At 40.3% G+C, this 27,676-nt stretch overlaps 1 protein-coding gene across 3 annotated transcripts; it reads right to left on the reverse strand.

Moving 5' to 3' along the window:
* Positions 1–700: 700 nt before the first annotated feature.
* Positions 701–27,599, reverse strand: VPS35 (VPS35 retromer complex component). Of its 3 annotated transcripts, none has more exons than XM_030026918.2 (17): positions 27,509–27,599; positions 20,500–20,598; positions 18,895–18,991; positions 17,983–18,106; positions 16,279–16,461; positions 15,740–15,953; positions 14,884–14,967; positions 14,286–14,395; positions 10,601–10,697; positions 10,362–10,510; positions 9,647–9,854; positions 8,959–9,114; positions 6,452–6,574; positions 5,293–5,472; positions 3,839–4,078; positions 2,912–3,055; positions 701–1,600 (listed from the first exon to the last, which is right to left on the reverse strand). In XM_030026918.2, exons 1-17 carry the CDS (start codon positions 27,509–27,511, stop codon positions 1,421–1,423), a joined length of 2,391 nt encoding a protein of 796 aa, XP_029882778.1. In that variant the 5' UTR covers positions 27,512–27,599; the 3' UTR covers positions 701–1,420. The 3 variants fall into 3 exon arrangements, with proteins under 3 accessions (XP_029882778.1, XP_029882777.1, XP_029882776.1); XM_030026917.2 differs by having other exon boundaries at positions 27,568–27,588; XM_030026916.2 differs by lacking the exon at positions 27,509–27,599 and adding an exon at positions 26,768–26,981.
* Between the last annotated feature and the right edge of the window lie 77 nt (positions 27,600–27,676).

The following is a 27,676-nucleotide window of genomic DNA, read 5'->3' on the forward strand; positions in this document are numbered from 1 at the left end:
ACCACTGGGCAAGTAAAGCCATTAGATTATCTCTCCATTCCTCCTCCCCTCCAAGCCAGACTTATACATCAGTAGATAAATGATCTAATTGTTGTCTACTCCATAATTCTTACTTCCCTAAGATCATATTTGCCTTTTTCAGAAAACGGGTAGTACTAAATTATTGGACACTCCCACCAAGGTCTCATTCACGATCCAATCAAGCCAGGACAATTTTCACAACAGTGGTGAACTTAAGGAGTAAGGAAGTTCAGTCAGTTAGCTTTAGACCATTACATTCAGTTAAGGTAAAACAGACATTTCAAAGCTTTCAGCAACCGGCATTAACCTACAGACTATAGCAGTTTTCACAGGAGTTGCCATTGGCAATTGCTCTACTGCTTAGTTTCCCACAGCTTTTAATTGCCACTCATCTCTCTTGTACAGACCTAGAATCCAGTAGGATTCTCCACCACTCTCTCAAAATATGTCATAAAAGCATTCTGAAATGTGAACACACATCATCTCAGCATCATTTGGAAAAATAGTGGTTTTGAATGATAAACTTCTACATTAGAAACGCTAGCAGCCTCCCAGCTTGTCCAGGTTAACTATGCCTTGATTTTTCTGTCCCTACAAAACAGTTCTTTTGCTTTTATCAGAAGGTTCAACATTAGCATTGGGTTCAACAGTGGGCTCTGAAAAGACATGAAACAACAGGTGTTAATAGCAACTTTATTGTTTCACTGGTGCAAAATCATGATACTGAATAAACTTGTGTAATGCATTTTCCCCTAAATTTACAGTAATGAAGGTTATACATATCTATATAGATTGCAAATTCTCTATTTTTATACTATTTGGAACAAAATTATCTTGATAAATATGCCCTGTGCACAGTACTGGCCCTCACTGAATGTCACAGAGCCTTAATATGCAAAATATAACTTCTGTTTTGAACATGGTACTTTAAAACTCTCCAAACATGCATTAATATATTCTAGTTTTTAGGGAAAAATATTACACTTAGTCTTAACTTGCATTAAAAGAAAAGCACAAGCAGAATCTGACATACAATAATCCCAAAAATCTGATGCTCTGTAAGGATCAGACACAGTTTCAGATGACAGTCACTGCCAGTTTAGAACTCTAGTGCTACAGAAGCAACAGTGAACAGACAGAAGAGAAATCAGAACCGAAGAGCCCTACCATGTCACATGGATTTCAAAGAAAGTTTCAGCCATGCTAACTGATGAAACCTGTAGTTGCTGGTCCAACCTTTCAAATTTGTTAGAGTACTCAACACAAGTGTTTGAAGTGCCAGACTGAACACATGAATGTTAACTTAACTTGACATTTCTGAAAGGCACAACCTATGAATCTATCTTAAAAAAAACATATGGTATGTAACTGAAAAGAAATAAGTACAGTGTGTATCTTCCTAAAGAACAAGACCTTCATAAATTGGCCCCTCAGATTCTGGTGATTCCCTCCTCAGACGCAAGTGCTCCAGTGTGTTGTGAAAGTGTTTGTTAATCTGTTCTGTTTCTTCAGTAGACTCAAGGTTTGGGAGATCTTCTCTTATCTTCTGTATAAGCTGATTCAAAACCTGAATTGTCACCTACAGGACAATATAAACAGAACAAAAGTCATCAGCAAGACCTGTGCATAAGTGCATAGACATTAGTTTTAACAGGCTCGTTTCTAAACTATTGGTATTTAGACAGTTCTTAACAATATGGGTAAGACTGTATGCAGACAAACTGTTGGACACTGCCTTCTCTTGCTCCTCATAGGACCATTCTGATTTCAGAGTTTTGTGGAAACTCCCCCCATCCCAGCAAATGTGAAGAACTTTTAAGTCATGAACCTGATAGCTTTGTAAGTTTTACCACAGCATTTCTCCCCAGTCTATTCAATACAAATTTAAAAAGCTTTAAACAAATAAAGCACGTAATCAGATTGTCTATGCACTCTAACATAATGTTTCTTGTAGAAGTCAGTCAGGATGGCAATATCAGATTTAAAGTTATTCTTGGTGACCAAGTCATTACCTAGGAAAGTATGGCTGCCCATGGTGTTAAGTCCAGCGCTACACAGACCACCACAGCACAAAATGCACCGCAGACCACCACTATATCCAGAGACTATTTTTACATCTGCCAAGTGCTTTGAAATTCAAAGTTTTATTTTCATCTCCATCAGACACAGCATCTCCTACACTAGAGCACTACTATAGCGGGAAGCCAGTTCAGTTGTTGGAAAGTCAGCAAATCCCTAAAATCTCTTTAGACATTCTCTCAGAACTACAGGGTATAAATTAACATCTTCTGTTGATCAAATGATGACATCAGATGGGATGTTGATCTCTACTTGACCAAGCAGCTTTTTCAAACTGGGTAAGTTTACTAGTTATCTGCTACCAGAAAATGTATGAGGTAACAATCTCAGATTTCAGATGCAGAATTTAAGCTGGTACATGAGATGTCCTATCTATTTCTTGAAATTAAAGCTTATACCAACCATTTGTGGTGTGCTTGGCAGTGACCTTGAACAGCTGTAAATTTTCTTTCCCTTATGTACATATTAAGTTAGGTACCTCTAAAGTTAGAATCTTACTACTTTCTCATATAAGTCCCAGTAAGTTTTGATTTAATAAATATTTCAGGTATCCAAGTCTCACAATATTTAAGTTCATAACTACACTGCAAATGTTTGGTGTTTTCCCCCATGTACAAGAATGAACTTTTATTGACAATTTTACTAGCATATCAAGAACTGACTACTCTGTTGTTATTACCAGAACTTGTGCATCTCATGAGAGACTACAGAGCAAGTTGAAGAGACATGATTTGGGGCAGAAGGGTGAATGAAAAGCTTAAAGAAATACTCTTTAAAAAAGATGCTATGGAAAGAATGCATTTTCACTCACCGCCTCATTTTCCTTTTCATAAAAATAGATATATCTATTCAGAATTTCTATGAAAAGTTGGACTTGCAGAGAAGGATCCATGCACTGATTTGCTATCTTCAGAGCCTTCTTTAGGCATTCCATCACTCTTTTTCCTCCATGAAGCTAGAAGGGAAAACCCAAAAGTTACAAGAAATAAAAGAACCTTAGGGAGCTCCAGTATCTCTTCCCTTCACACATATATGGCATTTCCTGGTGGTCCACCACAGAAACACAGACACACAAAAACTGTGGAGAACAAGCTGTCACTGAAAGCTTACCTTGCCTGAGTGCCACCAATTTTAAGTTTTGTCAAATCAGGCAATAACATGAACAGTTGTTGAAAGCCTTCAATTATGAGATCAATGAACTGAATTTTGTAGTAAGTACACTAATGCATACCTCAAGAAACAGATTTCAAACACTGCTCTTCACAACTGCTTATGTGACAAGCCTCAAAGAACACACAATTTGTTTGGGTTTTTTGTTTGGTTTTTTTTTTTGTTTGGTTTTTTGGTTTTTTTTTGTTTGTTTGTTTTTTGTTTTTTTTTTTACATTTAACTTCAACAACTTGTATCTTTAATTTGGAAGTCTAGTAGTTCACGTGCAAACACAGCTATTATAATAAACACATGCAAAATGCAGACTGTACTTTGACAGCCAGTCTTAAACTAGTTTACACTCCAAAGCTTGCACAGTACTTCAATCCTTAAATTTGGGGTTTCTCCATTTTTGTATTTATGCAGCTTACACTGCAGTGATATTTAGAAGCTTCATGTATTAGGACACATTCCAACCAAATTACATCAGTAAGTGATATATCTACTTCAGAAGTAAGTGCCTTCAGAAGAAAGGCAGAACTATGTTACTGAGGTAGGATGTGTTACACTGCTGTCGCTTTGTTCTTACCTCCTCTCCATTCTTGTCAGTATTTCGGCCAGACCAAAACAGATGGGCACAAGTGCTCACAGCCCGGCATTGGTCTGGCTTCTTAAGGAGCTTAGAGGCTGCCAGCGCACACTGAGTCCTCAAAGGCTCATGGTTCTCCTCACTGAAGCACTTCATCCTCTCAAATGTCCCAATTATCAAGGTGATTGCAGCCAGCTGTGCTTTTGAATCACTGATTTCATCTTCATATAGAGAGAAAGCCTAGTCAAGGGAGAAGCAAGACTCTTAATCGCTGCTTTAGAACACATCAGAAAAAAAAAAAACAAAACCAAAACCAACCAAAACCAACAAATCACACCTGCTAGTGACATGGCAGGAAAGTGTCCAGTTTTACATTTGCTAAAAGCTTCAGGCAGCAAAAAAGATCTTTCACTGAGAGTGTCAAAATCAAGTTAAATCCACAGACTGGAAATAAGTCTCACAAGAAATACTTCTTACTTAAGTGGTCATAGTAAACAAATAAGATGCTACATATAATCTGAAGATTGAGTTTTTCCATTTCAAGCATCTGTTCAAATACGGAACTCCAGTAGCAGAAATAGTCCCTGAAAAGGATTTGGTTCTTTGAAACACACAAAACAGTAGAGCAGAAGTTGAGTGGTAGGTCAGTGACCACACAGTAGGTAAGAAAAGTGTTTGCACTGCTGCTGCGTGGCTGAAGAGCCTTGAGAGAACGCACAAGACTAAAAATCTTGAATCATATCTCTAACAGAAGGTAAATAATTGTCACGCTGCTCTTGTCTTCAGAATTGTGCTACAATAGCAACTGATACAAGACAGTGAAGAAAAGCTGAGGTTATCAGCAACTCAGTCTAAGAACATGCATTAGTAGCAGTATTAGAGAAAAGATTTAGGACAAAGCTTGCAATATGGATAACATGAAATACATTGGTTCTCTATCTGATGGGAAGGTTTTTGGAACAAGTAAGGCTTAAGACCAAGTAACAGGTTTAAATGCATTCTCAGAGTAGTTTATAATAGGTTTCAATACAAGGATTTTAATTAGCAAAGCCCAGCATGGCAGTTGTGAACACTGCAAATTTTAGAGAACTTCCAAAGAGTGCTTGTGGTCAGGGCAATACCAGCTAGGTAACAGGAACTGGGAGACAGTCTTAGAAGCAGTGAAGGAGTATTTTATGTTGAGAAAGCTACACTCCTCCAGTGAACCAACTATGTAAGTAGGAGGCAGCATTGCAACATACCACATGTTGTCAGACTGAGTATTCAAATAAGTAGTAATGGAGCTTAATTCCACAGCAGCCTGGGAAGCAAGAATGAAAATAAGGAGTTTCCACCTAGTAGCATTAGCTGTCAATTGTTTCAGATGTTTTAATCACACCGGATGGCTCAGCGTTCAGGAAATCTACCCAAGCCAAATTTAAGGTAGCACAGGACAGTAATAGTTGGACGCTCACCTGGGACATGAATTCATAGGCCACAGTTTCATGATTTTCAAAGCCAATCTCTCCTGCAGCCAGTGCTCCTTGTAGGAAGAGACGAAGAGGCAGCTCTGCCAGTTCTGCTTTGATCAGAGCACTGATGGTCTGATGAGCAAACGAGAAGATCTTCTGGCACTTCTTTTCCCATTTGTCATCCTAGAGAAGTGAAACAAGTCAAAGCTTGAACAAGACTATTGCTATAAGGAAAAGAGAATTTAAATTGTAATAAGATCTGTCAAGTGGTCCTGTCTGTTGTCTTCTGCATGCCACTCCAGCCACTTATTTACTGAAGTAGTAGTGAGTGCCCTAGCAGTATTGTGTTGACCTCAGTGGGTCTTCAAAGTATTTCTTCCATTTACAAAAAGTTCACACCCATTTTTCCTACCAGCTCATAGAAACCTTCCTCAGAAGTCTACACTGAATTGCAGTTATCACAGCTATGCTTAGAACATAACTGAGCAAAAGCCTAATTAGCTAAGTGGAGAAAAATTCTGTTCAGTCTAGAGCATCAATCAGAAGTGGAAGACAATTTTAAAACATTCATTTTGAGGAGTGTTTTAACAAACAGCATTTTAACTTATTTCCCCACAATATATCCCCCACAATAAGGGAAAATACATATTTAAGCTATCTCAATCAGAAAGCATTAAAGGGCCAAAATGGATCAGTGATTTTTTTAGTGTGCACTTTTGCAACTACCGTGTAAGTTAACCTACAAAGAAGCACTTGCTTTTAGAAACATTAAAATAGTATAGCTACAGACTTAGAAGTTGATGAATTTCAATATCCAGATTTAAGTCAGTTTCATGCTATCACTTGCAGTGTCATAGTTCTCTGGTCTCCATGTAAAACCACATATCAGTCACCTTCATGAATAAACACAACTAGCCAATTTCTGCTTCACCATTCCTCAAGTGCTGAGGTAATTTAATATGAATTGATAAAAATCCTCCTTAAATTGGAAAGCATTCACACCTCAAGTAAAAAAAAAAAAAAAAAAAAAAAAAATCTGCCTTGAGCAAAAAAAACCCTAGCATTCTGTATCAAGTCTTAGCATACTGTAGCCAGACAAAATGCATTTTTAAGAAAGCCAAAAAGAAGCAAGTATACAAGAGTTACCTATAGGTCAGCTTACCACTTTGGAGTTCTCCTTGTAGCGAAAAGCAAGCTGGTATGCAGCAAAAACCAGTGGTGGCAGTGTAAAACGAATACGTTGGTTCCCACCTGCACCAAAGTGTTTCCGGGCAGTATTTAGGATCTGAAACAGAAGCACTGTAAGCTTAGAGAACTCTTGAAAGAGGTGTCTTATTCGCCTCTATAACTTAATCTGCACTCTATGGAACAAGAGCATCAGAAAGACATGGTGTTAGCATCAGATAAATTACAGTATTCTGGGGGAAGTACATCCAAGTCGCTTTACTTGAAATAAATTTGTGCAGTCTCTGTAGCTTTTTATGTGGTATTTGCCCAAAGTTTTCCTACAGCTGCTTAGGAAGTGTTAGGCAACGCTTGTTGTATTGTATTAACTGCAGATACATTTTGGATTGTTCAGTGAGATGGAAGTTGCCTGAGCTTGCATTTAATAATGACATCGGATACATTCTTTCCTCAACTCAGTGGAAGCTACAAAAAGGACTATTCTTTCCTAAGCCTGTAAGAAAGTAAAAGAAAGAAACCAAGTTTCATGAAACAAAACACATATGGCTTCTCATACTCTGAGAGAAAGACTATAGTGCCACATTCTGGTGGCCACACCTGCAACTTTTGCCATTTTCCCCTGGTTTTAGTTTTTCATTATGCTTATTAACGACAGCTTCTTTTATTGCCTTTCTCAGTTTTGAGCACAAGCTGCACACACAACATGAACGTGATACTTTTCTGCCTATCACCCTTGTTCTAAACCTGTGGAGAAAGACTAAGGAGCTCTACTTGTTTGTAGTTAGCTTCTACTTTTGCCCTTATTTGGGGATTATTTCTATCTATTGATAGAGTTAGTCATGTATTCTCATAACTAGAATTCTCTGCATCATTTAAAGTGAGATACTGTGAAAGAGCTGTGAAAATCCCATAGCCTCAGATTTTCTCCTACTGTTTCTGTAATGCAGGAAAATGATACAAGCATTTGTGATGCTCATCAAGAAGCTATTAAGCATTTTTACTAAAAGGTGTTAAGTAGCTTACAAAATTCTATCCAAAAGGTAATTTGACAACTCCTATGATGGCATTTAAAGGTGGCCAATCCAATTAAAGCTAAGCATTGCTAGATGAGAAAGACAACAGCCTGATATGCAGAAGCTTTGCAAAAACAGCTTCAACACCTCTAGCTATTCAAAGTCTTTTGGACTAAAAATACATCAACTCCCTTAGTGCCAGCATCCCTTTGAGGAAAGTTTTGTTCTCTATTAGCAAAAAAACCCCACGTGGTTATCTTGGCTTTTCCTGTATGAATATGGTACTTGCTAGCTGCAATCAACCCATATAGTTCTTGAAATGAATGAGAACCTGGTTGACCTTCCTGCCTTACTCCAGCAATATTCAGAAATAACACAGGCAATGAAAAGCAAGTCCTGAAACACAACTGCCTCCAATCCTTGTACAGGCCTTAAAGCTATGCTGCTCCCCATTACAGAAGCTGCAGCAAAGCTCTACATTTCAAGCAAGAAATTTTTATACAATACTTAAACCCAAGCTAAATGAATACCAGTGATGTCATGTCTAGCTTCTCCTGGAGTACATTGGTCTATTCTCACTGTTTATACAGTATGATATTGCTGCAACTTTAAAACTAAGTCAGCCAATTTTATTTCAGGCATGCTAACTGTAACTTCACAGTAGTCCCTACTCAGGCCTGAGCTCTGACTAGAGCTAAATCTAGCTGCTGCAATCTGTAACAGCATCCAACTTCAGTACATCTTCTGCCAGCTTCTCCAATGGATTCTGCATAGACAGAATATCCCTGTCCCTCTGCCCCCAACACACTTCTCAATATAGGAAGATCATTTAAACTTGAAATAAACTAAAGCCAGAAATAGCAGATTAACATCAGAGCGCTACATAAAGCTTTGATGGATCAACTCAAACTGTTACAAGTAACAAAGCGTGAGTTTCAAGGCCATATCAAACCTGCTATTAAGGATGGACCAAGCAGAGAGGAAAAACATTTGTAACCACTAAGCAGAAATATACTACATGCTGTAAGATGACCATATACCTACACTAATTAAAATCTATGAGGCCAAACATATTAGCTGTATTTTCTGAGCTTTTTTGTGTATTTTGATACCAAGAGAATGCAAATGGCACAGTGCTCCAGATTTCACTTGCTGCTTTTTAGCTAGATGGTTAAATAAAGTTGTCAGAATGTTAATTAAGAGTTACCACAAACTAATATATTTACATCCAAACTGCCACCTCATGGGACAAGAAGTTTAAATCCACAAATGCTTTTAAGTTCTTGCCTGCTTTTCCAAATAAACAACATTTCATACTACCATTAAAGGTGTCATACATAATGTTTTCTGAGTTTGCAGTGCCAGAGCAGTGATGTCCCAGCTCCCAGCTACACTAAATTCCTGTATAGTAAATAATGCACGAACTGACAGTTCAGAGAGCACAAGCATTCAGAAGCACTGATCAACATACCAGATACTGTTGGTCAGGGTCATCTGAACGCAAAAGATGAATAAATCTTCCCACAAGACTCTGCTCATCAGCAAAATCCTCAGGGTCAGGATCTTCAGCAGGCTGATCCGGTTGATCCTGGATCAGTGTGGATACCAAATTCATGATAGCATCAACCTGTTAAAGGCAATATAAACTCTGTTTAAACCAGAGTAGTCTATAAGCATAAGTTGACAGCAGCTGGGAACATCTTTACAGCCATTCATAGCGCTGACAAAGCCCTAGGAAAGTCTATTAGATGGTGATACTTTAGGACATATTTGCCTTACTCCCTGAAGAAGGGTCCCTCTTAGCACAAGTGGGACAGCACAGCAGTACAGAGGAAATTCAGATTCCAAAAGTACCATCCAGCCTTCTTTAGGTAACAGGCCTAGTCTTAAGGGTATTCAGGGTCTTTGTTCAAACCTCACAGAAGTAGTTCCTAGGATGACATTAGGTAAGATGTGCAAAGACAAGATATCTAAGAACATGGGTGGAAGAATTATCAAGTGGGATAAAGCCTCTACTACCAAGATGGGGAGGTGGGGGCATGCAGGGGCATGAAGGCTAGGAAACAAAGCACACCCTGCATGAAGTCACTTAGTATGTGTTTTCAAGTCTTCAAACAGTAGTTTAAATACCTAGAATTTCAAGTTAACTTATGTCATACCTGTTCTTGGGACACAATTTCTGTGTTATAATCCAATACATTGCTAAGCACGTAACAACTCATGCTCTTCCTGGACTCGTAATCAAAGTATTCAAAGAGTGGGTGAAAATGTTTTAGTTTCAGAACTGTCAGGATATTGTTGTAAGTATCAATAGGGATTTTCAAAAGTCTAGTCAGCTCCTTTGAAACAGCACTGCTTGTTGCAATACTAAAAGAAAATACATGCAAAAAACACAATTAATCAATAGTTCACACATGTAGACAGATTTAAAGTCTGCCTCAATACCAATTCTGATGTATACCACAACATCTAAGCAACTTTCTGCTAGGGAGAAAGGAAATAAAGCATCAAAACAAGTCCTATCTTGCTCTTTAGGATGTACAGTGGAAACTGCATGTTTTAAGTTGCTGATAGCAGAAGCAGAGGCTGTGGCTGCAAATTCAGCAAGAGAACTCCAGAGTGCTGTAAGGGATGAATAGATAATGACTACACACAGCTTGGCATACACGTTGTGTAGCTGTACAGTTGCGCAGTAGGATTTATGCACAGGTAAGCAAGTCCTGGTTAGTCAGTAGTTTATCATGATCCTCTATAACTTGGCCCAAAAGCAGTTATCTTACACATCCAAAGCACATGTCTCTGCTATCTTGCCAAACGCGGTGAAATGTAGAAGTCTAGAATTGCCACTCTAGAGAGAATGCAAGAGACACTTACTGTTCCAGATTAAGTTTATTGAATATTTCCACAGTTGTCTCCAACACCTTATCAACATAGTCAACACGGTCTGGATAGCATTTCATAGCCAAGTTAATGAGAGAAACTTGCAAAGATACAACATCCTCTGAGGGCATGTCCTGGCGAGACTGTAATTTAAGACAGCACTGAGTTGATAAAAAAAGCACATAACTTTGCAAAAAAAACCCCAAAACTGCATTCAAGAATACCCAGCATACCTGTATTACAGTAGCAACCTGCTGTGAAAAGATGTCAAACAGTTTGATATCTGCTGGGATACCAGGTCCATCTTCACGATGTGCAAATAAAGCTAACCTGGTAACAGATAAAGTAAAGCAGCTTGGTCAGCATAGTTTTTCCACTCCTCAGATACAGGCCAGAAAGAGATACTGGCAGAAAAAGCAAGTCCTTCAGGTATATTTGCAAGCTCTATTGCAAGCAAAAAGGAAATTAATGGAAGTCAGAAGCCTTAAGAGCAACTGAGCCTGGTAAATATCAGTCCTGGAAAAGAATGCTGACAGAGATGGCAAGATGAAGAAGAGCAACAAGGATGTTTCTCATAATCCATGTTCTTCAGCTAGCAGCAAGTGTTCTGTTCTTTCCAGCAGAGACAGAGGTATAGAGTAGGCTGATGGAAAAACAAATATCCTGCATCCATTCAGTGATATTACTGAATTTAGACATCCAGTAGCATTCCCTGCAAAACAGTCTCCAGAGAAAAAACAGAAGAAATCTGCTGACTTAACTATGCTTTGTCTCCAAAGACAGACTAACATGTTTGCGACTTCCACTGTTTGCAAAGAGCAAAATACAAAGTAAATTTGAAGTGGAGAAGGGTACTTTTTTTGGAAAAAAACAAAGCAAGAGGTTGCTATCCAGCAAGCATTCAAAAGTTGTTGTAGAGCTATCTCCTTCTATAACAGGAGAAAGTCATGCCAACCACTGTTTCTGCAGAAGTCAGATACAAGATAAGAAGAATTGCTATAGGAAGGCTAGCACCTTACCAAAGCTGCAGCTTAAAACTCAGCATTGTTACCTTTACTTTCTAATTGTTAAGAGATTATTCTGTTCTGAATTAGAGGAAGACCTACAAACATATTTAGGAGAAGGGACACAATTAAAATTCGAGTTATTTCTTACAGGGTTTCTAAACTTTGATTCTGAATGAACTTTGGGTTTGAAACAAAAAAGCAGGTAAGAAGAGGTTGAGGTGCCAAAACACTTCACTAACAGGAAAAAAAAGACATTGAACTACTCTTAACATTTCATTAGGGTGGTAACAAGCAGACTTTCTAAAGCCTGGAACAATCACTGCCTTTTCTCAAAGGGACAAGGCAGCTTTTTTTGGCAACAGCTCAGAGGGTAAGGCCAGCATACTACAAAATATGATCAAGTTGCAGGCAGATGGCAGCATAATAAGGCAAGAAAGATCCCAAAGAAGCAAGACTATTTGCAGAAAAATTCCTTTAACAGGAAAGCCCCACAGGAATAGGCACTGAAGCTTCACAAGCTTCCTCAGCAGTCACTGATGTTCAGTTTCAATTATGTCATGCCAGCTGAAATAAAGGTGAGAAATGCCAACAGGCACTATCTGTATGGGGCAGATTCACATCTTAACTACACAACACCGAAACGCACAACAATTGCTCGTAACAACTCCAATCCAAACAGAAGAGCAACATCTTCCCTACCTGCATGGATTCTGTCACGGTTTAACCCCAGCCAGCAACTGAGCACCATGCAGCTACTCACTCACTCCCCCCCACCCAGTGGGATGGGGGAGAAAAATCGGGGGAAAAAAAAGTAAAACTTGTGGGTTGAGATAAGAATGGTTTAACAGAATATAAAAAGAAGAAACTAATAATGATAGTGATAATACTAATAAAGTGACAGCAGTAATGATAAAAGGGTTGGAACATACAAATGATGCACAGTGCAACTGCTCACCACCCGCCGATCAACACCCTGTTAGTGCCCAAGCAGCAATTCCCCCACCCCCACTCCCCCCAGTTTATATACTAGATGTGACGTCACATGGTATGGAATACCCTGTTGGCCAGTTTGGGTCAGCTGCCCTGGCTGTGTCCTGTGCCAACTTCTTGTGCCCCTCCAGCTTTCTCGCTGGCTGGGCACGAGAAGCTGAAAAATCCTTGACTTTAGTCAAAACACTACTTAGCAACAACTGAAAACATCAGTGTTATCAACATTCTTCTCATACTGAACTCAAAACACAGCACTGTACCAGCTACTAGGAAGACAATTAACTCCATCCCAGCTGAAACCAGGACAGATTCCAAGAACAGATCCACTCATATCCTCCAACACTTGCAGTAACATTACAGTCAAAAGCACGAGTTGCCATACTAGAAAGAAGATAATCATCACACTGCCACCTTTCTACCCTTGTCCTGCAGCTAAATGAGAAGGCTCTGGAAGACAGTATTAGTGGCCCAACAAAACACAGTAGCATTAAGTCTAGGAGGACAGCAGGTTCACTGCTAGTCAGTTGCTTACTGTTGTTCCTAACAGTACGAATAGAAAACTTACTGTGGAAGTAATACCAAAGCTGTTGAAGTCCCCTAAGTAGACATGATAGCAAAAGCTACATGAGGAAAATCTTCTTGCAAAAATTATAGCTACACACTAATGTAAGAACCTAGCAAAAGATGACCTCTGTTGAAAGTAGCCTCAAGATACTAGATTGTTTCAGGCAATGCTTCTTGGGATTTAGGGGTTTTGTAGGTTTTGCAGGTTTTTTGTTTTGTTTTGTGGTTTTGTTTTTTTCTTTAAAAGCTAACAAAATTATGAAAAATCTCAGCCACAGCAGCAAAGTGTAGAAAACCAATGAATTCCTGTGAACACCTCTAGGTGAAGGCAGAGCTGCTTCTCTGCCAAATGCACAAATACTGAAAGATACTCCACTAAGACTGAAGTCCTGAACAAATAGATCTGATGTAACCTGGAGAAAACAAACTACAGATTTGGTAAGTAAAAAATTCAAGATCCTAAGTTATACCAGTTATACATAACATACATGCTCCATCTCCAGGCATTAGAGAAGATAAAGAAACAAAGACACAACCGCCCTACTCATTGCTGAATGCCAGTGGGACTCAAGACCTCTATGGTAACTGAAGTCCATACAGTGGTACATGGACCAGATATACAAAGGTACACACGTCTGTGTGCAAACGCGAGGACAAGGCTTTTTTGAGGCTTCAAAAAGTCCACTTTTTGAAGTAAGTGCACTTCCTTTCTGCAGTACTCACTGATAATCTGTGTTCTTTTGTTTCAGGATACAAATCAAAACTTCAGTTCTGATTTCTCCCTCACATCTGAATTCAGCGAAAGCAGTTTTAAGCAGCACCTCCACAGGAAAAACATACTTTTGGGAGAACAGGCAGGAAGCTAGTGGTAAACTAAGAATAAGAAAGTAGTTCCATTTCATACTAGCTCTTTTCTGAAGAGGCATATGTTGTGTTCTCTGATCAAAATTGCAAGGCAAAGTATCCTTTATATGCGATTTAGCCATTAGGATCTTCAAGTTTTCAAGAGATAGCTATGACCGATATGGCTGTCAAAGCAGAACACTGCTGCCACTTTAGTTCAGAAACATGAAAATGGTCAATACTAAATGAGTTGTTTCCTGGCTTAATCTGTTTACAGGTTTCAATCAGTCCTTAAAGCAAGGTTTCATCAGAAGCTGTAAAAGCAGAGTCCAGACAGCAGAAGCTATAGAAATAATATTCTTCACAGCCTTAATTACAGCTGATAGAAAGACATAGAAACAGTGAAGTTGGAAGCTTTCAATTTTTGATATCACAAGTGCTAAAAGAATTATCATCTGCTTGTGCACAACACAAACTTAACTTTGAGCCAATTTCCACCCCCTTGGTCACTCACCTGTCAATTAAAGCAATAATTATATTTTTCACATTCACATTTTGGTGCAGCTCAGCACAGGCTCTGAGAAATGGGTTCAAGGTTTGGAGGTGAAATTCATCTGGGAAAACCTGAAGTTTTAGATCAATAGTCATCAAGTTATAAACTGAATTTGCCCATTGTTACACAGCAGTAAAATGCAACGGTAATTCTAAAGCAGACAGCCACATAATAAATACAATCTGGCCTACGAATGCTTTAGGGTTCCCCAAGCTGACCTTGACTGGGTAAATGCATGAAGCAAGAGATGCAAGACAAATGGATAACTTCATGGCCCAGTTACCTATTACAATTCATACTGCAGGCACTGCTGCTCAGATATTTACAAGCTTCCACAACAGAAGGAGCACAAAATAGGTTCATCTCCACTCTGCCCACCTGGTATATGGGCAGAGAAATATGGGACAAGCCACTACGTAAGAGTCCTAGTGACAAAGTTTTCCAGTTCATGAGGAAGAGGTGAAAGTAGCCTGAATCTGACTAAAAGTATAGGAGTAAGTGTCCCCGTGTCCCATCACTTGATTGAATGAATTCAGGCAATTGAATTTAAGCAACTCACCTGTATGATGCACTCCATGAGGTACTCCTGAGCTAAAGCATCTCTACAGTTTACAACTTGCTCCAATATTCCGGGCAGAACAATCTGGAATAGGAAAAGTAGTCTTGCAGTGATTTTACAGTTACTTTCTAAGTTTATATTCAGACATACGTGTTTAATCCAAGCAGAACAGTATTTCTAACATTTCTCAGCTTAACCTTTACATAAAGGCTTTCTCATAAAGAGTCCCATTTTTCAGCAGTTCCATCCTTCAGAGCAAAAAAATCTACTGGTCTCAGACATCTGTCCTTTTTATACATTATACAACCTGCAAACTTTGATTTAGTAAGTCAGTGCTACTAGCTTTGCTGGCACATACCACTACTCAGGGTCTCAGCAGCACTGACCAAAATCATTTTCAGCAGCTATATGGTAAAACTTACAAGGGACAGACTTCTAAATTATATATTTGCTTGACTATCATTTCATGCAATAACAGTTCTCTTGAATGCTTTGGGAAACGTAGCTTCATTTAACTTGTAAAGTCTATCATAGAACACTGTATGCGTACACATCCCTTAAAGCAACTCATTATTCTGTAAGTAAAATGGGAATCAGGAACAAAAGTTTTAAAATCTCTTGTTAATGTTACAGACAAGCTTATAGGAAAAATGCATGAGCCACGTCCTTAGCCTCACAACACATTATACAGCTTCATTAGCATTCAGAACTTTTCCTCAGGTGAAGAGTTCAAGAAGCACCAAGATCACTGGACTTTTAGCATAGCTGTAACACTTCAAGCTGCTGATCTGAAAGTCCAAACTGGTTTCATTTGGAAAAAATTAACAGAAGTCATAAGGATGGACAGACATCCTACCTGCTTATATCGCTCCACATTAACACCTTCCAACTGACTGAGGCGAACCAGGTTTGTTCCTACTAGGATTCTCAGTTCCTGCCTTTCTCGCTCCCTTTTCTCTCTGTCCCGACTATGGCCCTGGTGTTGCATTCGCACCCAAAGTTTGTTCATCTCAGCAAAGTTCAGCAGCACAAAATCCATTGAATCACTGATGTCTCCAGTGGTTTCTTCACTGCAATTGAGAACAGGTTAGGAACAGGAAAAGCTTGTCAGAGGTATTCATCCTTCCATCATCCACTGGTGAACATCCAATTCTTAAGAAGGTAAGAGGGTAGGGAAGTGTGTGGTTCGATATCTGGGTTCATAAGAGAGGTTCATATCCTCATTTGTGAGAGACCTTAGTTCTGTAAGGGAATTCTTAATGGACCAAACACCTGTCAAAACTGTAGAGTTCTAACATATCTACTTCTCTCAAATCTGAAGAAAGTCATACAAAAAATTTAAATATGTTCTGTTAAAAACAGTAATTTTTTAAAGTTATAGCCCATCTTTCTTACTCTGCTTGCTCGCCTTCATCTGGTAAGATATTCCTGGTACACTGCAGGAGATAGTTTCTAAGAAAGAGGCCTCTAAGAGGATGCTGTACTCCACGGCACATCTCCACAAGGTCTTTCAAAATATCTTTCCTGGACTGTGGAAATGACTTGACATAGACAACTCCTACTGTTATCAGGAGATACCTGCAAAAGGCACAGAATCAAACAATAAATTGTAAAGTAACAATACCACACTCAAAGGCAACAGTTCCCTTCTTTCATGCTGGCAGAATTACCAAAGCACAGAAAGCAATAAAATATCAGCTAGGTCCCATAATTTTGGATATTTAATCAGCTTTCAACTCCTATTCTCCTCTGCTACAGAGCACAGAAAGTCTGAACAGCCACTTGACCGCATTACAATGCTTTATGCATTGCATGTGTAAATGCTTAGCATGCATGAAGTTCTGAATGCTCTCAGACTAGCTTGTTTATACCTCCAGCACCCCACTAAGCTGGAAAACAGCTCTGGCACATATAGATAAGTAATCTGTTATGGTGAAGCAGTTAAGCCTCTTTCACACTGTAGTCTAGCAGGACAGGTGTTATGCTCTTCGGAAATCCTCAAGCCTGTACTCATTCCTCCAGCATCTCTATATTAAGCAACAGGTAGAAGGAACATGCAAGATGCAAGGGACTAGTACTCCAGTATACTTGGACTCCCCTTCAGCTTAAGAGAAAAATAATGCTCAGAACCTTCACATATTCAGTTTAGAGGCCTCAACCCTCTCTGTATGCCACTCTCCCTCATGCATGGATGTGCACAGAACCTCCATGAAAGCACTAGAAGCGTTCATCAGGGAGAACCAGAGTCTACATCAAGCAGGTAGGAATATAACTCAAATGATTATGCAGAGGGGTAAAGACATTGTGGTAGTCATTAGCCAAACGCCAGAAAATGCATGAGGCTGCAGCCTGGTGTCTCCAAAGCCTCTTCCTGGCATGAACATAAGGCCAGGAATTAAAAACTGCAGTACCAAGCAAAATCTGAGTCCTAAGTCTGAATATCTAGAAGATCTACTCCAGCCTAATGGTCACATATTTAAAGATAAACCTTCCAGTATCATCTCTGGCATGCTAACACATAGCCAAAAAAAATATAGAGAAACACAAAGCTTTTAAGAATTAAGTTACAGAAATTTTCAGTTTCCTTCTCACACTTCTTACTTTCCAAAGAGACAGATGGTTACAAAGCATCTACTATGTGTGAGGATCTAAGACCTAGATCCTCAGGTACGAGTTCATTAACAGATAACGGAAAAAGTTAATAAATGTGTAGTCTATCTCACTGATCAGAATGTGGTACTTGGTTGATCTTCCACTGACCAGCTCTTTACCCAAAAGCCAACTTTATTCCAAGATCAAAGTGCTTCCATCTTGGTCATGTGCAAAATGAACACGTTGGCAGGAGGAACTGACCTTCTGCAGCTGCACTCTTGGCCTAGATGTCCGAAGTCTCATAGCAATCCACTCTTAAGATAAGCAGAAATACTATTCACCATTTCAAACTGAATTCTTGCTGTCAAGCAAGAATGCAGAGTCAATCATTATCTGACCCCAGAGTCTGACCACTATTCACCAGTTTTAAAAAAAACCAAACACACACTAACATATACACACTTGCAGTCTCGGAATAATATTTGCAGCATATGTATACACACTTACAGTCTTGGAATAATATTTCCAGCGTACTGTACTAGCTCATAAAGGTCTGCCACTTTCCTTCCTTTGGCAAATTCATCTGTCAGGTAGACTTCCAAGTAGTGTAGCTCATCAGAAATTGCCATGTCTCTCATAGTTAAGGATTTTAAGTTAGAATGCCTACAACAGATTTACATAGTAATTTGCTCATTCACACCAAGAAGGAAAGATGCTGTACTAAATACAATCATGCCCAGGTAGGTGGTACTTCTGAAACAATAATCACTATTGGGACAAGTGTGCAAAATTAACCCCAAGCCTTCAATTGTCATTTTTAGCATATCAGAAAAGGGGAAAAAAAACCCCAAACGCTAAATCAAAATAGCAAGCAAACAGATGTGATTGAACAGAGTATCTAAAATAAAGGCATACTAGGTGTCACAGAAGAATATCATCCACACCTGGAGAAAGTAGTATTTGAATATATTCACATTCTATTCCCACGTCTCATGAAAAGATTCCCCTTCTTCAGATACCACAGTATGCACATGTAAATACACCGAGGCACTGATTTATGGTTAGAAGCTAAGATAATAATGAAGGGCAAAAAGTAAGTTGGTTTTACAGATTTTAGGGTAGCATAGTGCAAGCAGAGTTGTTTTACAGAGCTGGTATTTTTACAGAACTAGACTTCTGGAACCTCCCAAAGAAAGATATGAAAGACATTAAAGACCTGTTTTATACCAAAGGGATAAGAAGAACTTACACAGTGAGCAAATAAGTGCGTGTTCTCCTACAATATATCCAGATAACTAAATATTGAGGAGAAAAGTGCTAGTAAATATCTGAGACTGATGAGACACCACTGTACCAAAAAGAGCAGATGAACATTCCAAATTCAGCACTTCAACTATTCATCCCCTCTTCAAAGGATACAGAGCTCATAATAGCTCTTTGGAGATAACATAGAAGTCCGCAGCTCACCAAGCATGTTGGAAGCATGTTTCAAAGCATCCATGAGCTTGTTTTTGTCCTTTAGAGGAAGAAAGAAAGAGAGAACAATCTGTAAGAAATAATACTAGGCAACTGCAGTATTTTAGAAAGCTACACTTACAGCTTTTTAAAAAAGCATGCAAGGTTAAGTAAACATCAGGAAATTCCAATTAAATCAAGTGAGTTAGTATCTAGCTTGTACTATGTTGCCCATCCTAATTAAGCAGAACATTATACCTGAAGGTGACAAGAAGACATATCTGAAGACAGAGCTACAGTAATAATTTGTGAATACTAATGGTACAAAAAACTTAAAAGAAAATTTTGCTTATGCAGAAATCTCTGCTCACCACTCAGATCTTATCCAGCAAGCAAAATAAAACAGATTCTCCCCCGCCCCCCCTCCCCGCCACCAGTCTGGTCTGTTGTTTTGCTCAGGTCATGAAGAAACATCTAGGAGACAGAGGATACGCACTGCCAGCAGACCACTGTTAGAATTAGATTCCTCTTCCCCTACTTCTCATCCAAGAACAACACCTTACTGAACACCCTACAGTTTATTAGGCTGCATATAACTTACATTTATGATGCATATAATCACCTGGCATCACAGGATACAAGACAAACTTCTAATCTACCACCTATACATACTTGTTCAACCCATCACAAGCAGCTGCATTAAGTTTTGAGGGAGAACGCAAGGAATTGCTAGTGTGATCCACTTAGCATATTGTCACTCAGTCACAGATAGCAGTGAAAAGCTCAGCTGCAGGTACTTCAAAGACTTCAAAAGCATTCCACAGAGTATAAAACTGGAACGGGTTTTACCTTTCTTGCTACTGTCATTTGGCTGCAAACAAAGTTAGCTTGGCTAACCACGTGAAAATCTACAGGAATATATAAGTTTTCATTGCAACTTCAAGCAGTTTCTCCAAATAAAAATAGGCTTCTCAAACCCAAGAAAGCTACACATGATGACATCATCTGTCTGCACTGGCTACAATTTCAAGATAAAGATCTCAGCACAACCCTAGCCAATGGTGTTTTCCAGTCACAGAAGAATTCATGCATCAGTCTACAATTAATCACTACAAAATTTATCCTATGCAGCAGGTAATTCATTATTAGCCTCACAGCCTGTGGTTCATGCCAAGAAAAGACTACATGGAAAAAACAACACTATTCTTGTTTATGTTCAACATACTTTCTCATCATATAGTTCCATATAAAATGAATTTGAGCAATAGCCTTCTGATGTCAAGGCAGGCTTATTCTCAGTTTAGGTTTACTGAAATGCGAGCACATAAATTATAAAGGCACAACTTTTTAATTTATCTTGTCAAATACTAGAGCAAAATCAGGAAGACACATTCAAAGAATACTCAAGGCTAACTCTCATTGAGAAGCTGTCTCATTTATTTGCAAAGCCTCTACCAGAAAGATGCATAAAGGGTTAATTTTCCTCACAGCACTAGAGATTAGTATTGATTTACTGTTTAACATATAGCAGACAAGAAGCTTCATTGCATTTTAAAGTCACATTCTTACCAAGCATCTCTTCATCTGGAAAGACTGCACCTTCACAGCCTGAATGGCTTCATCCAGGAGTTTTTCCTGTTCATCCTGAGGAGATTGCTGTGTTGTTGGCTGGAAGAAAAAAACAGAACTCAATTATTTTTATGAAGCTGTTCATGACTTGATTCAAACTGGGTTCCTGTAGTTTAGAACATAGCACAAGTGACACTGCAGTGTGACCACTCCAGAGTTGTCAGAAATAGCTGTGTGATACGTAAGGGAGAAAGTTCCCAGTACTCTGCAAAAACCTGAGGGCAGGGAGAGATAGGTTATAGGTAACCTGCGAGCAGCACTGCTTCTTGGAGTGCAAAACTATGGGGACAGAACAGGGTCAACTTTTCCCTTCCAACATTTAGAGGTCAAGAATCCAGTGCAAGTATCTGGCAAGAAAAAGCTTCAAGAGCAAAGACATCACTATGCTGAGAGGAAGCATTACTTCTTTCCACAGAGCTTCAAAGCAATGCCCGGACTGCACACGCTGCAACTGTACACATGCTCTCCTGTACTCACAAGTTCTCAATTAACTGCCGTCTGAGCCACACAACTCTGTTAAGGACAAGTCTCAGATAAGCAAAGCATAAAGTACAGTTACTGCTTTCCGGAAGGTAGAAGCAACTTGCAGAAGGCAATAGAAAACTGAAGAGAAGCAACAACTCTTCATGTCCCCCTACTTGTCCCAGTGACCCTCTTCCTCTTACCTCTCCTCAAAGAGGCACATTCTGGGCCTTCAACTTAAACTTTCAACATCTCTTGCCTTTCCAAGGATCATACTGCATTTTCTTATAATATTAATTAAATCCATTGCTTACAGCCTTAAATTTGCCCCCCAACCCAACTACAATAGGCCTTCTCCTACTGCAGCTGCTCCCTGCCCTCTACCAGACTGGAGATCAGTTCCTATTAGCATCTTTAAGTTATCCTCTAAGATGTCCAAATTTACTTAGATCAGAACACTTAATGCTGTCCCCACCTAAAACCAGCCTTCCTCCTAACACCTTACAAGGAAACACCACCATCCACCTATTGTTTAGGCCCAGTTTTCAACATCTCATTAGAGCCTTCCAGCTTCTCCCAATCTTGCAGTTTGTTTTCAGGTGGCCTCTCTGAAATACTGACAGAGATAAAAGCACCGATGTTGTGTCCCAGTTACATCTTCTCTACTCTTGACAAATACCACGTACACAGTGATTTGCACAGCAGGTTCTCCGAGCCTGCAGCTTCACTACATTCTCAACTATTTACATTTTTTCCCCTCATCCACTGTGTTCAGAAGGTTCCTGGTCTCCTCCTTTTACTAAATCGCAGTGACAAGCTAGCAGGCCATGAATTACATCACCCTGATGTTCTTAAAAACAGTATCTTGAGTACCAACTCCTCCCACACACCCCTTGCTTGGAGTCCCCATAAGTATCTTTTGAGGACTGGGATTAAAATTGAGGTCTTCTTTAAAATAGAGAGGTGTTAGTTCAACAGCAACTTAATGGTTACAGAGCACTGCGGCTTTGGCACGCCCCTGTTTTCTCCTGTATTTAACTGGGTTCTTGCTCTGCAATTGGAATCTCTCTAATAAGAGTCACAGACTTCGTTCTCCCCACTACCTTTTTCCACATACTGAAAACAGACAGTGCCATGCAATACTGTTCTTGCCTGGATGGTGCCCAAACAGGCGGTAAAACTCTGCCCTTGAAGGTTTTCAATCACCCAGCTAGATAAAATCAAGGCTGATCTGATCTAACGTTGGTGATAACCCTGCTTCAAGCAGGAGGTTATATGAGATAAAGGGTCCTTCCAACCAACACTTCTATGACTCAATGTGCCTCAGTAATATTCAAACCCTGCACAATAACTAATCAACAAGTCTGTTTAGTCAACAGAAAAAAAAACCCCTGCTAATTAGAATGACCACCCCTTTTACAAAGCTCTCTCTAATTAATCACATAAAGTGCAGATCTTCCAAAAAACAATTTAAGTATAAGGCAAAAGTAGTATCCATGGCTAGATGACCCTATTTCCCAGGCAATTCAATAGCTACAAACTCTTAGAAAACTTCCAGCTGTGAAGCAAGTACGTTCTACCAGCAGAACTCTGCTGTAATTGCTAAGCTTTATTTATTCCATGACAGATCGGACTTTCAAGGAACAGAAAATGACAGTGCTGGGACTAGTGTGCAACAATCAATATCAAAACATCATGTAACAGACTTGCTGAATTATGTCTATGCCAGAATGTTTGTCACAATCTACAGTCCCCTGAACCCATACTAGCGCTTTAGAGAAGATACATCACTACTGAGCTGAATGCCATATGCTCTAACCACATCAGATCTCTCTATCTTAAAGCACAGCTAAAACCAGTGCAGTAACGTTAACACTAACCACAATTTCCTAAGCCCCCTTCTCCTAATGGGCATTAAGCTTACACAGCTACCAGTCCTGCTCTTCCATCCCCAAGGCCATGTAGTGCTGGGAGAGCCGTTTAGGCTGTAAAACATCAAATAAGCTAGAAGACTAGCCCAGCTGATTAATAGTTTACCATTCACCTAGTTCACCCTACAACCACATAAAACACTGCAAGTAGGGCTGTGAAAAGGCCTTTTGACAGCAACATCAAGTTAAAGCATTTATTGAAAAACATAATATTTGTTACAACCTCAAGACGTGGTTGGCAGAGTGCACGAGCATCAGCTTCCTTTCTTTTGGTGTGAAAACCACTGGTTAAAGCATAATGGCTATGACAAGTTTGAGACTATGCTTTACATGACACCAATAATGATCTCATCAGAAATATCTAATTGAAGGTATACACTTTAACTTTAACCACTGTCTTTTAGCAACAGTTGGGGAAATAATGGAGTTTCAGAGCCTTGCTCTGTCTGACCTAGCTTTCCCATTTATAATGAACCAGAGTCAGCTTTACATCACATTCTGTCTGCATCAACAGAAGATATTGACAGCATTTCCATTTCTGCTCTAAATTTGAGCAGCACGGTCCCACACTGTATTCAACACCAGGACCGTACTAAGTACATAACTGAATTCATCAACAGAAGCATCTCCATGTTACCACAGAGATTAACTTTTTTTCTTCTGTATCTCTTCAAGATTAAAAGTAAAATTACATTTCATACCTGTCTGATTTGAAGACTGAGAAGGTGATTGGTCTAAACAAAGATGTCTTTACTACAAGGGTACTGCACTTCATGTCTAAAGAAAAGACAATCTCAGCATTTTACAGTTGCACAGGTAGTGAGATAAGCTACCACTGACTGTCACAAGCAAACAACGGAAGCAGCCTGAGGTGTTGTTTGTAGCAGCTTTACTTCTATATGAAAACATCTTAACAGCAGCACCAACTCTTTCTTACTTTTCAAAGTCTGAATATTTATCAGCTTACCCTTTTCTTTCCACTTTAGAAAGCAAGCTACTTTCAGCTTCAGAACTATAGAGTTTTCCACACATAACCTGGTTATTATCAAGTGATACACAAAATCACATCAAGATACACATATCCTGACACATACGCCTGAAGTTTGAGGAAGCTGTAGCAAAAAGCAACTGAAGTAAAGAGAACGTAGAGCAAAAGTATACCAATGACAGCAGGGCACACACCAAACTAGAAACCAGTTCTTCTGTCAGATACAATGTTGAATAAAGCTGTTTATGCTCTGTAGCTTCCACTTCAAATGAGGAACCTAGTAACACAAGACAGTATTTTCAAGTGTTATTTTATCAAAAAATGCAACTGCACTGTGGAGTCCTATGCCAATCTACAAACAAGAGTCTTGAACGTAAGCTTTTGAAGTGGGAGATACTTTGACACTGGAGAAAAGCAGCAATACTCCATAATCAAGGCACAGAATGTCCTGCCTTGTCAACAACATGTACTATAAGGTATAAACTCCTGCATGAACACAAGATAAGCAATTTATAGCAATTATGCAGCCATTTAGACTTTAGAAATGCCTGAGCCATACCCCTACTAGATACACTGCAAATGTTGAAGAAAAAAGGAGAGTTGATGTGAACAGTTTTCTGCTTTACTTGTTACCTAGCCTTTTTTCCTCTGAAGCCACAAGGAAGCAAGTGAGCAGTGGAGAAGGGACAGAGAACAGCCTCTTTCAGCTGCACTATCAGTTTCTGTACAAAAGACCATAGTCGTCTTCTAGCTTGGAAGAAAGGACTATCATAAGTTACCACATGCAAGTTATTGAAGTCATAACACACAGCAGCTGAATTTGGCAGGGGGGTGAGGAGAGCTGGCTTTTGGTGTGCATTTTTGGGGGGTGTGGTTTTTTGTTTGTTTCAGGTTTTGTTTCCTTGTTTTTTTTTTTTTTAAATAAAGGCTAGTGAACTCTAAGTTGCTTGGAAAACAAGAATTTTTTTAAACCCCAAACTAGCTTGGAAGAAGTCTACTGTCTGGCTGATCAGAGTGGGTAATACAAGTTATCCTGCAGATAACAATTAGAAAAGTGTATTATCGCAGCAGCAAACATTATTCTGGACTATGCCTATCCTCATAATGGCAACTATTCTTGAACTCAAAAAGCGAACATTACAACTATTATGTAGGATTTACTTATTTTCTAACACTCAGCTCCATGGGAAGACTTCCTAAGATTCATACTTGACACTTAGCTGCACTCTGGAGAGGGTTATTATTTTGGGTCAATGTGTTGACTAGTTAGGATGCTCATTCCACTTACTCTGGTTAACTTGCAGTACTCAAGAGAAAGGATTACGTAGTATTGAAATACAGCAGAATCAAGGCAAGCTTGTGGAGCCTACCGAACAGCTTGTACTCTGATGATATAGGTATCTTAAGCTAGATGCAGAGTATAAATAATACAAAGTGGAATGTTTTGCTTCTGTTCCATTCTAAAGTGCATTTTCACCTAGTCTCCAAACAATTAAGTACTTTTCTTTAGATAACTGATGTGCTTACAGCCTATTCCAGACATGACTTTTCCTTCTGTTTGTTTACATGCTTGTGTTTAGTACCACAATGAATGAGATTTACCCAAAGAAGTTTTTCTGCCTCCTCCTAGTTGGATTTTATTAGGACTACCTACCAACCAGCCACCACTGAGACATTTAAAATGAACACTACCCAAGACAGAAGATGGGTTAGCTACAGAAGTTGATAAGGACAACTGCCAACCTACAGATGAAGCCTGGGCGCACACAACGCATTGCTGTAAAAGTCACTGAGCTCCCTGGAATTAACAAAATATGCATAAGCATTTTATGCCATATAGAAAGTATTTCTCTGCAACACTGAAGGCAACTCCAGAACTTCTATTGTATCTCACAGCATAGGAGCTCAAAGATGAACCAGAGAGAAGAAAACATTTTTCACATGTTTAAACTAGTACTTACTGCCACAGGAAGCCACGAGACATTAACAAGAATGAAGGGGCTGGACTTTTTATTCAGGGGATGATCAAGAACAGCCAGAACCCTCTTAAAATCAGTCTTGTTAAAGGTACTTAAACATTCAGCTTCAAGGTTTAAACCAAGCTTGACCATAGGAAATGGCAGCAGGGCCTAATTTGGTAGAGGGGATTATCCCATGTTTAACACCTAAAAGTTTATTTTTTCTGAATCACCTGATACCAGCTATTCTTAGAAAGAGGACACAAGACCAGAGAAGTCTCAGGCCAGTTCCCATGGAATTGACAGGAAGAGGAAAGTTGTATCATTCATGAGTTAATGACTACCACAAAGTATTTATGTGGGGGACAGGGACTGCTATCTATGTAGATTTAGCATTTCTCATCACCCAATTAAGTATTTTCCATTAAACTTTCAAGTAACATTACAGGTTTTGCCCCCCCCACACACCTCTAGAGGATACAGTATTAAACTGATAGCAACATACACATAACTTTAAAAAGAAAGCCTGTGCCAAAAGCCTATGAACAGTGCAATCCCTGCTTTATAAAGCAGTTAGGTTTTGCCTCACTGTCTACATACTGTTAGTACTGTTTATACTCCACACTTCAGCTAATTAACATGCCATGATAGTTATAGCACGTGCTGCTTACAATGTTATTGAAAGTTAAAGAGGTAGACTTTTCGGTTTTACTAGGAAACTTGATTGTCCCTTATTTTTATTGAAAAATGAAAAGCATTTCTCAATAAGAGCTATTTCCATGCTGAAATTTCAGGCTTGCCTCTCAAATAAACCCCAGCATTTGCTCCAAAACGACTCTATGGAGCTGGGCCCACCAATGCAAAACCACCTTTTCTGCAGGTAGAGAAAGGAGGTTCACTAGGAAAGTCGGAAACAGCAGTCCTGGAGGGTCAGGAATAACTGAACAGCAGACTGCCCCGTGGACAACAAGAGCCCATATACACAGCACTCGAAATGACATAACCTCGGGTTTATGACAGGAGCGGCACGCTAAAATACACTTAAACTCTGACCGCAAGTACAGCGGCGGTTCCCCAATAAAAACACCTACTTCCCCCGCGCCCCTACACGCAAACTCGGTTGAACCCTGTAAAGCAGTGACTCGCACTAACCGGCCGCAGCGGCGGACCGCGGGCAGCCTTCACCGCAGCGCGAACCGTTACCGCGGACACAACGGGCCCAGCCCTCACCTCAGCCCCGCCCGAGCCGGGCGGCGGCCTCCGAGCCCGAGCCCGAGCCCGAGCCCGGGCCCGAGCCCGTCTCCGGCCCCCCCACCCCACCCCGCCCCAGCCCGGCCCACCGCCGCCAGCGGCCGAGCGCAGCCGCTGACGGCGCGCCCGAGCGGCAGCGAAGAGGAGCCCCCAGGTCCAGGCCAGCCCCGGGCGGCCGGGCCTGCCCCTCGGCCACCGGCGGGCGCGGGCCGGACTCCTCCCACCTGCACACACGGCAGCGGCCAGACCAGCCTCAGCCTCGGCCTCGGCGCCGAGACGGGCGGCGCCCCGCAGCACCCCACGGCACCCCCCGCCGCGGCCCGGCCCGGCCCGGTCCCCCGCCACCCGCGGCCCCTCACCATGGTCGCGCCGCCGCCACAAGCCGCCCCCACCAGCAACACCCCGCAGCGCCGCGCACCGTCATGTGACTGCGCCGCCCCGCCGCCGCCTTCCCGTTGGTCCGTTCCGAGGAAGTGGTCCGCTCCGGGCCGATTGGCCTAAAGGGCGATGATTGGCGGCGGGGCCGG

Source organism: Aquila chrysaetos, chromosome 9 (genome assembly GCF_900496995.4).
Source record: "Aquila chrysaetos chrysaetos chromosome 9, bAquChr1.4, whole genome shotgun sequence".
In the NCBI taxonomy this organism is placed as follows: domain Eukaryota; kingdom Metazoa; phylum Chordata; class Aves; order Accipitriformes; family Accipitridae; genus Aquila; species Aquila chrysaetos.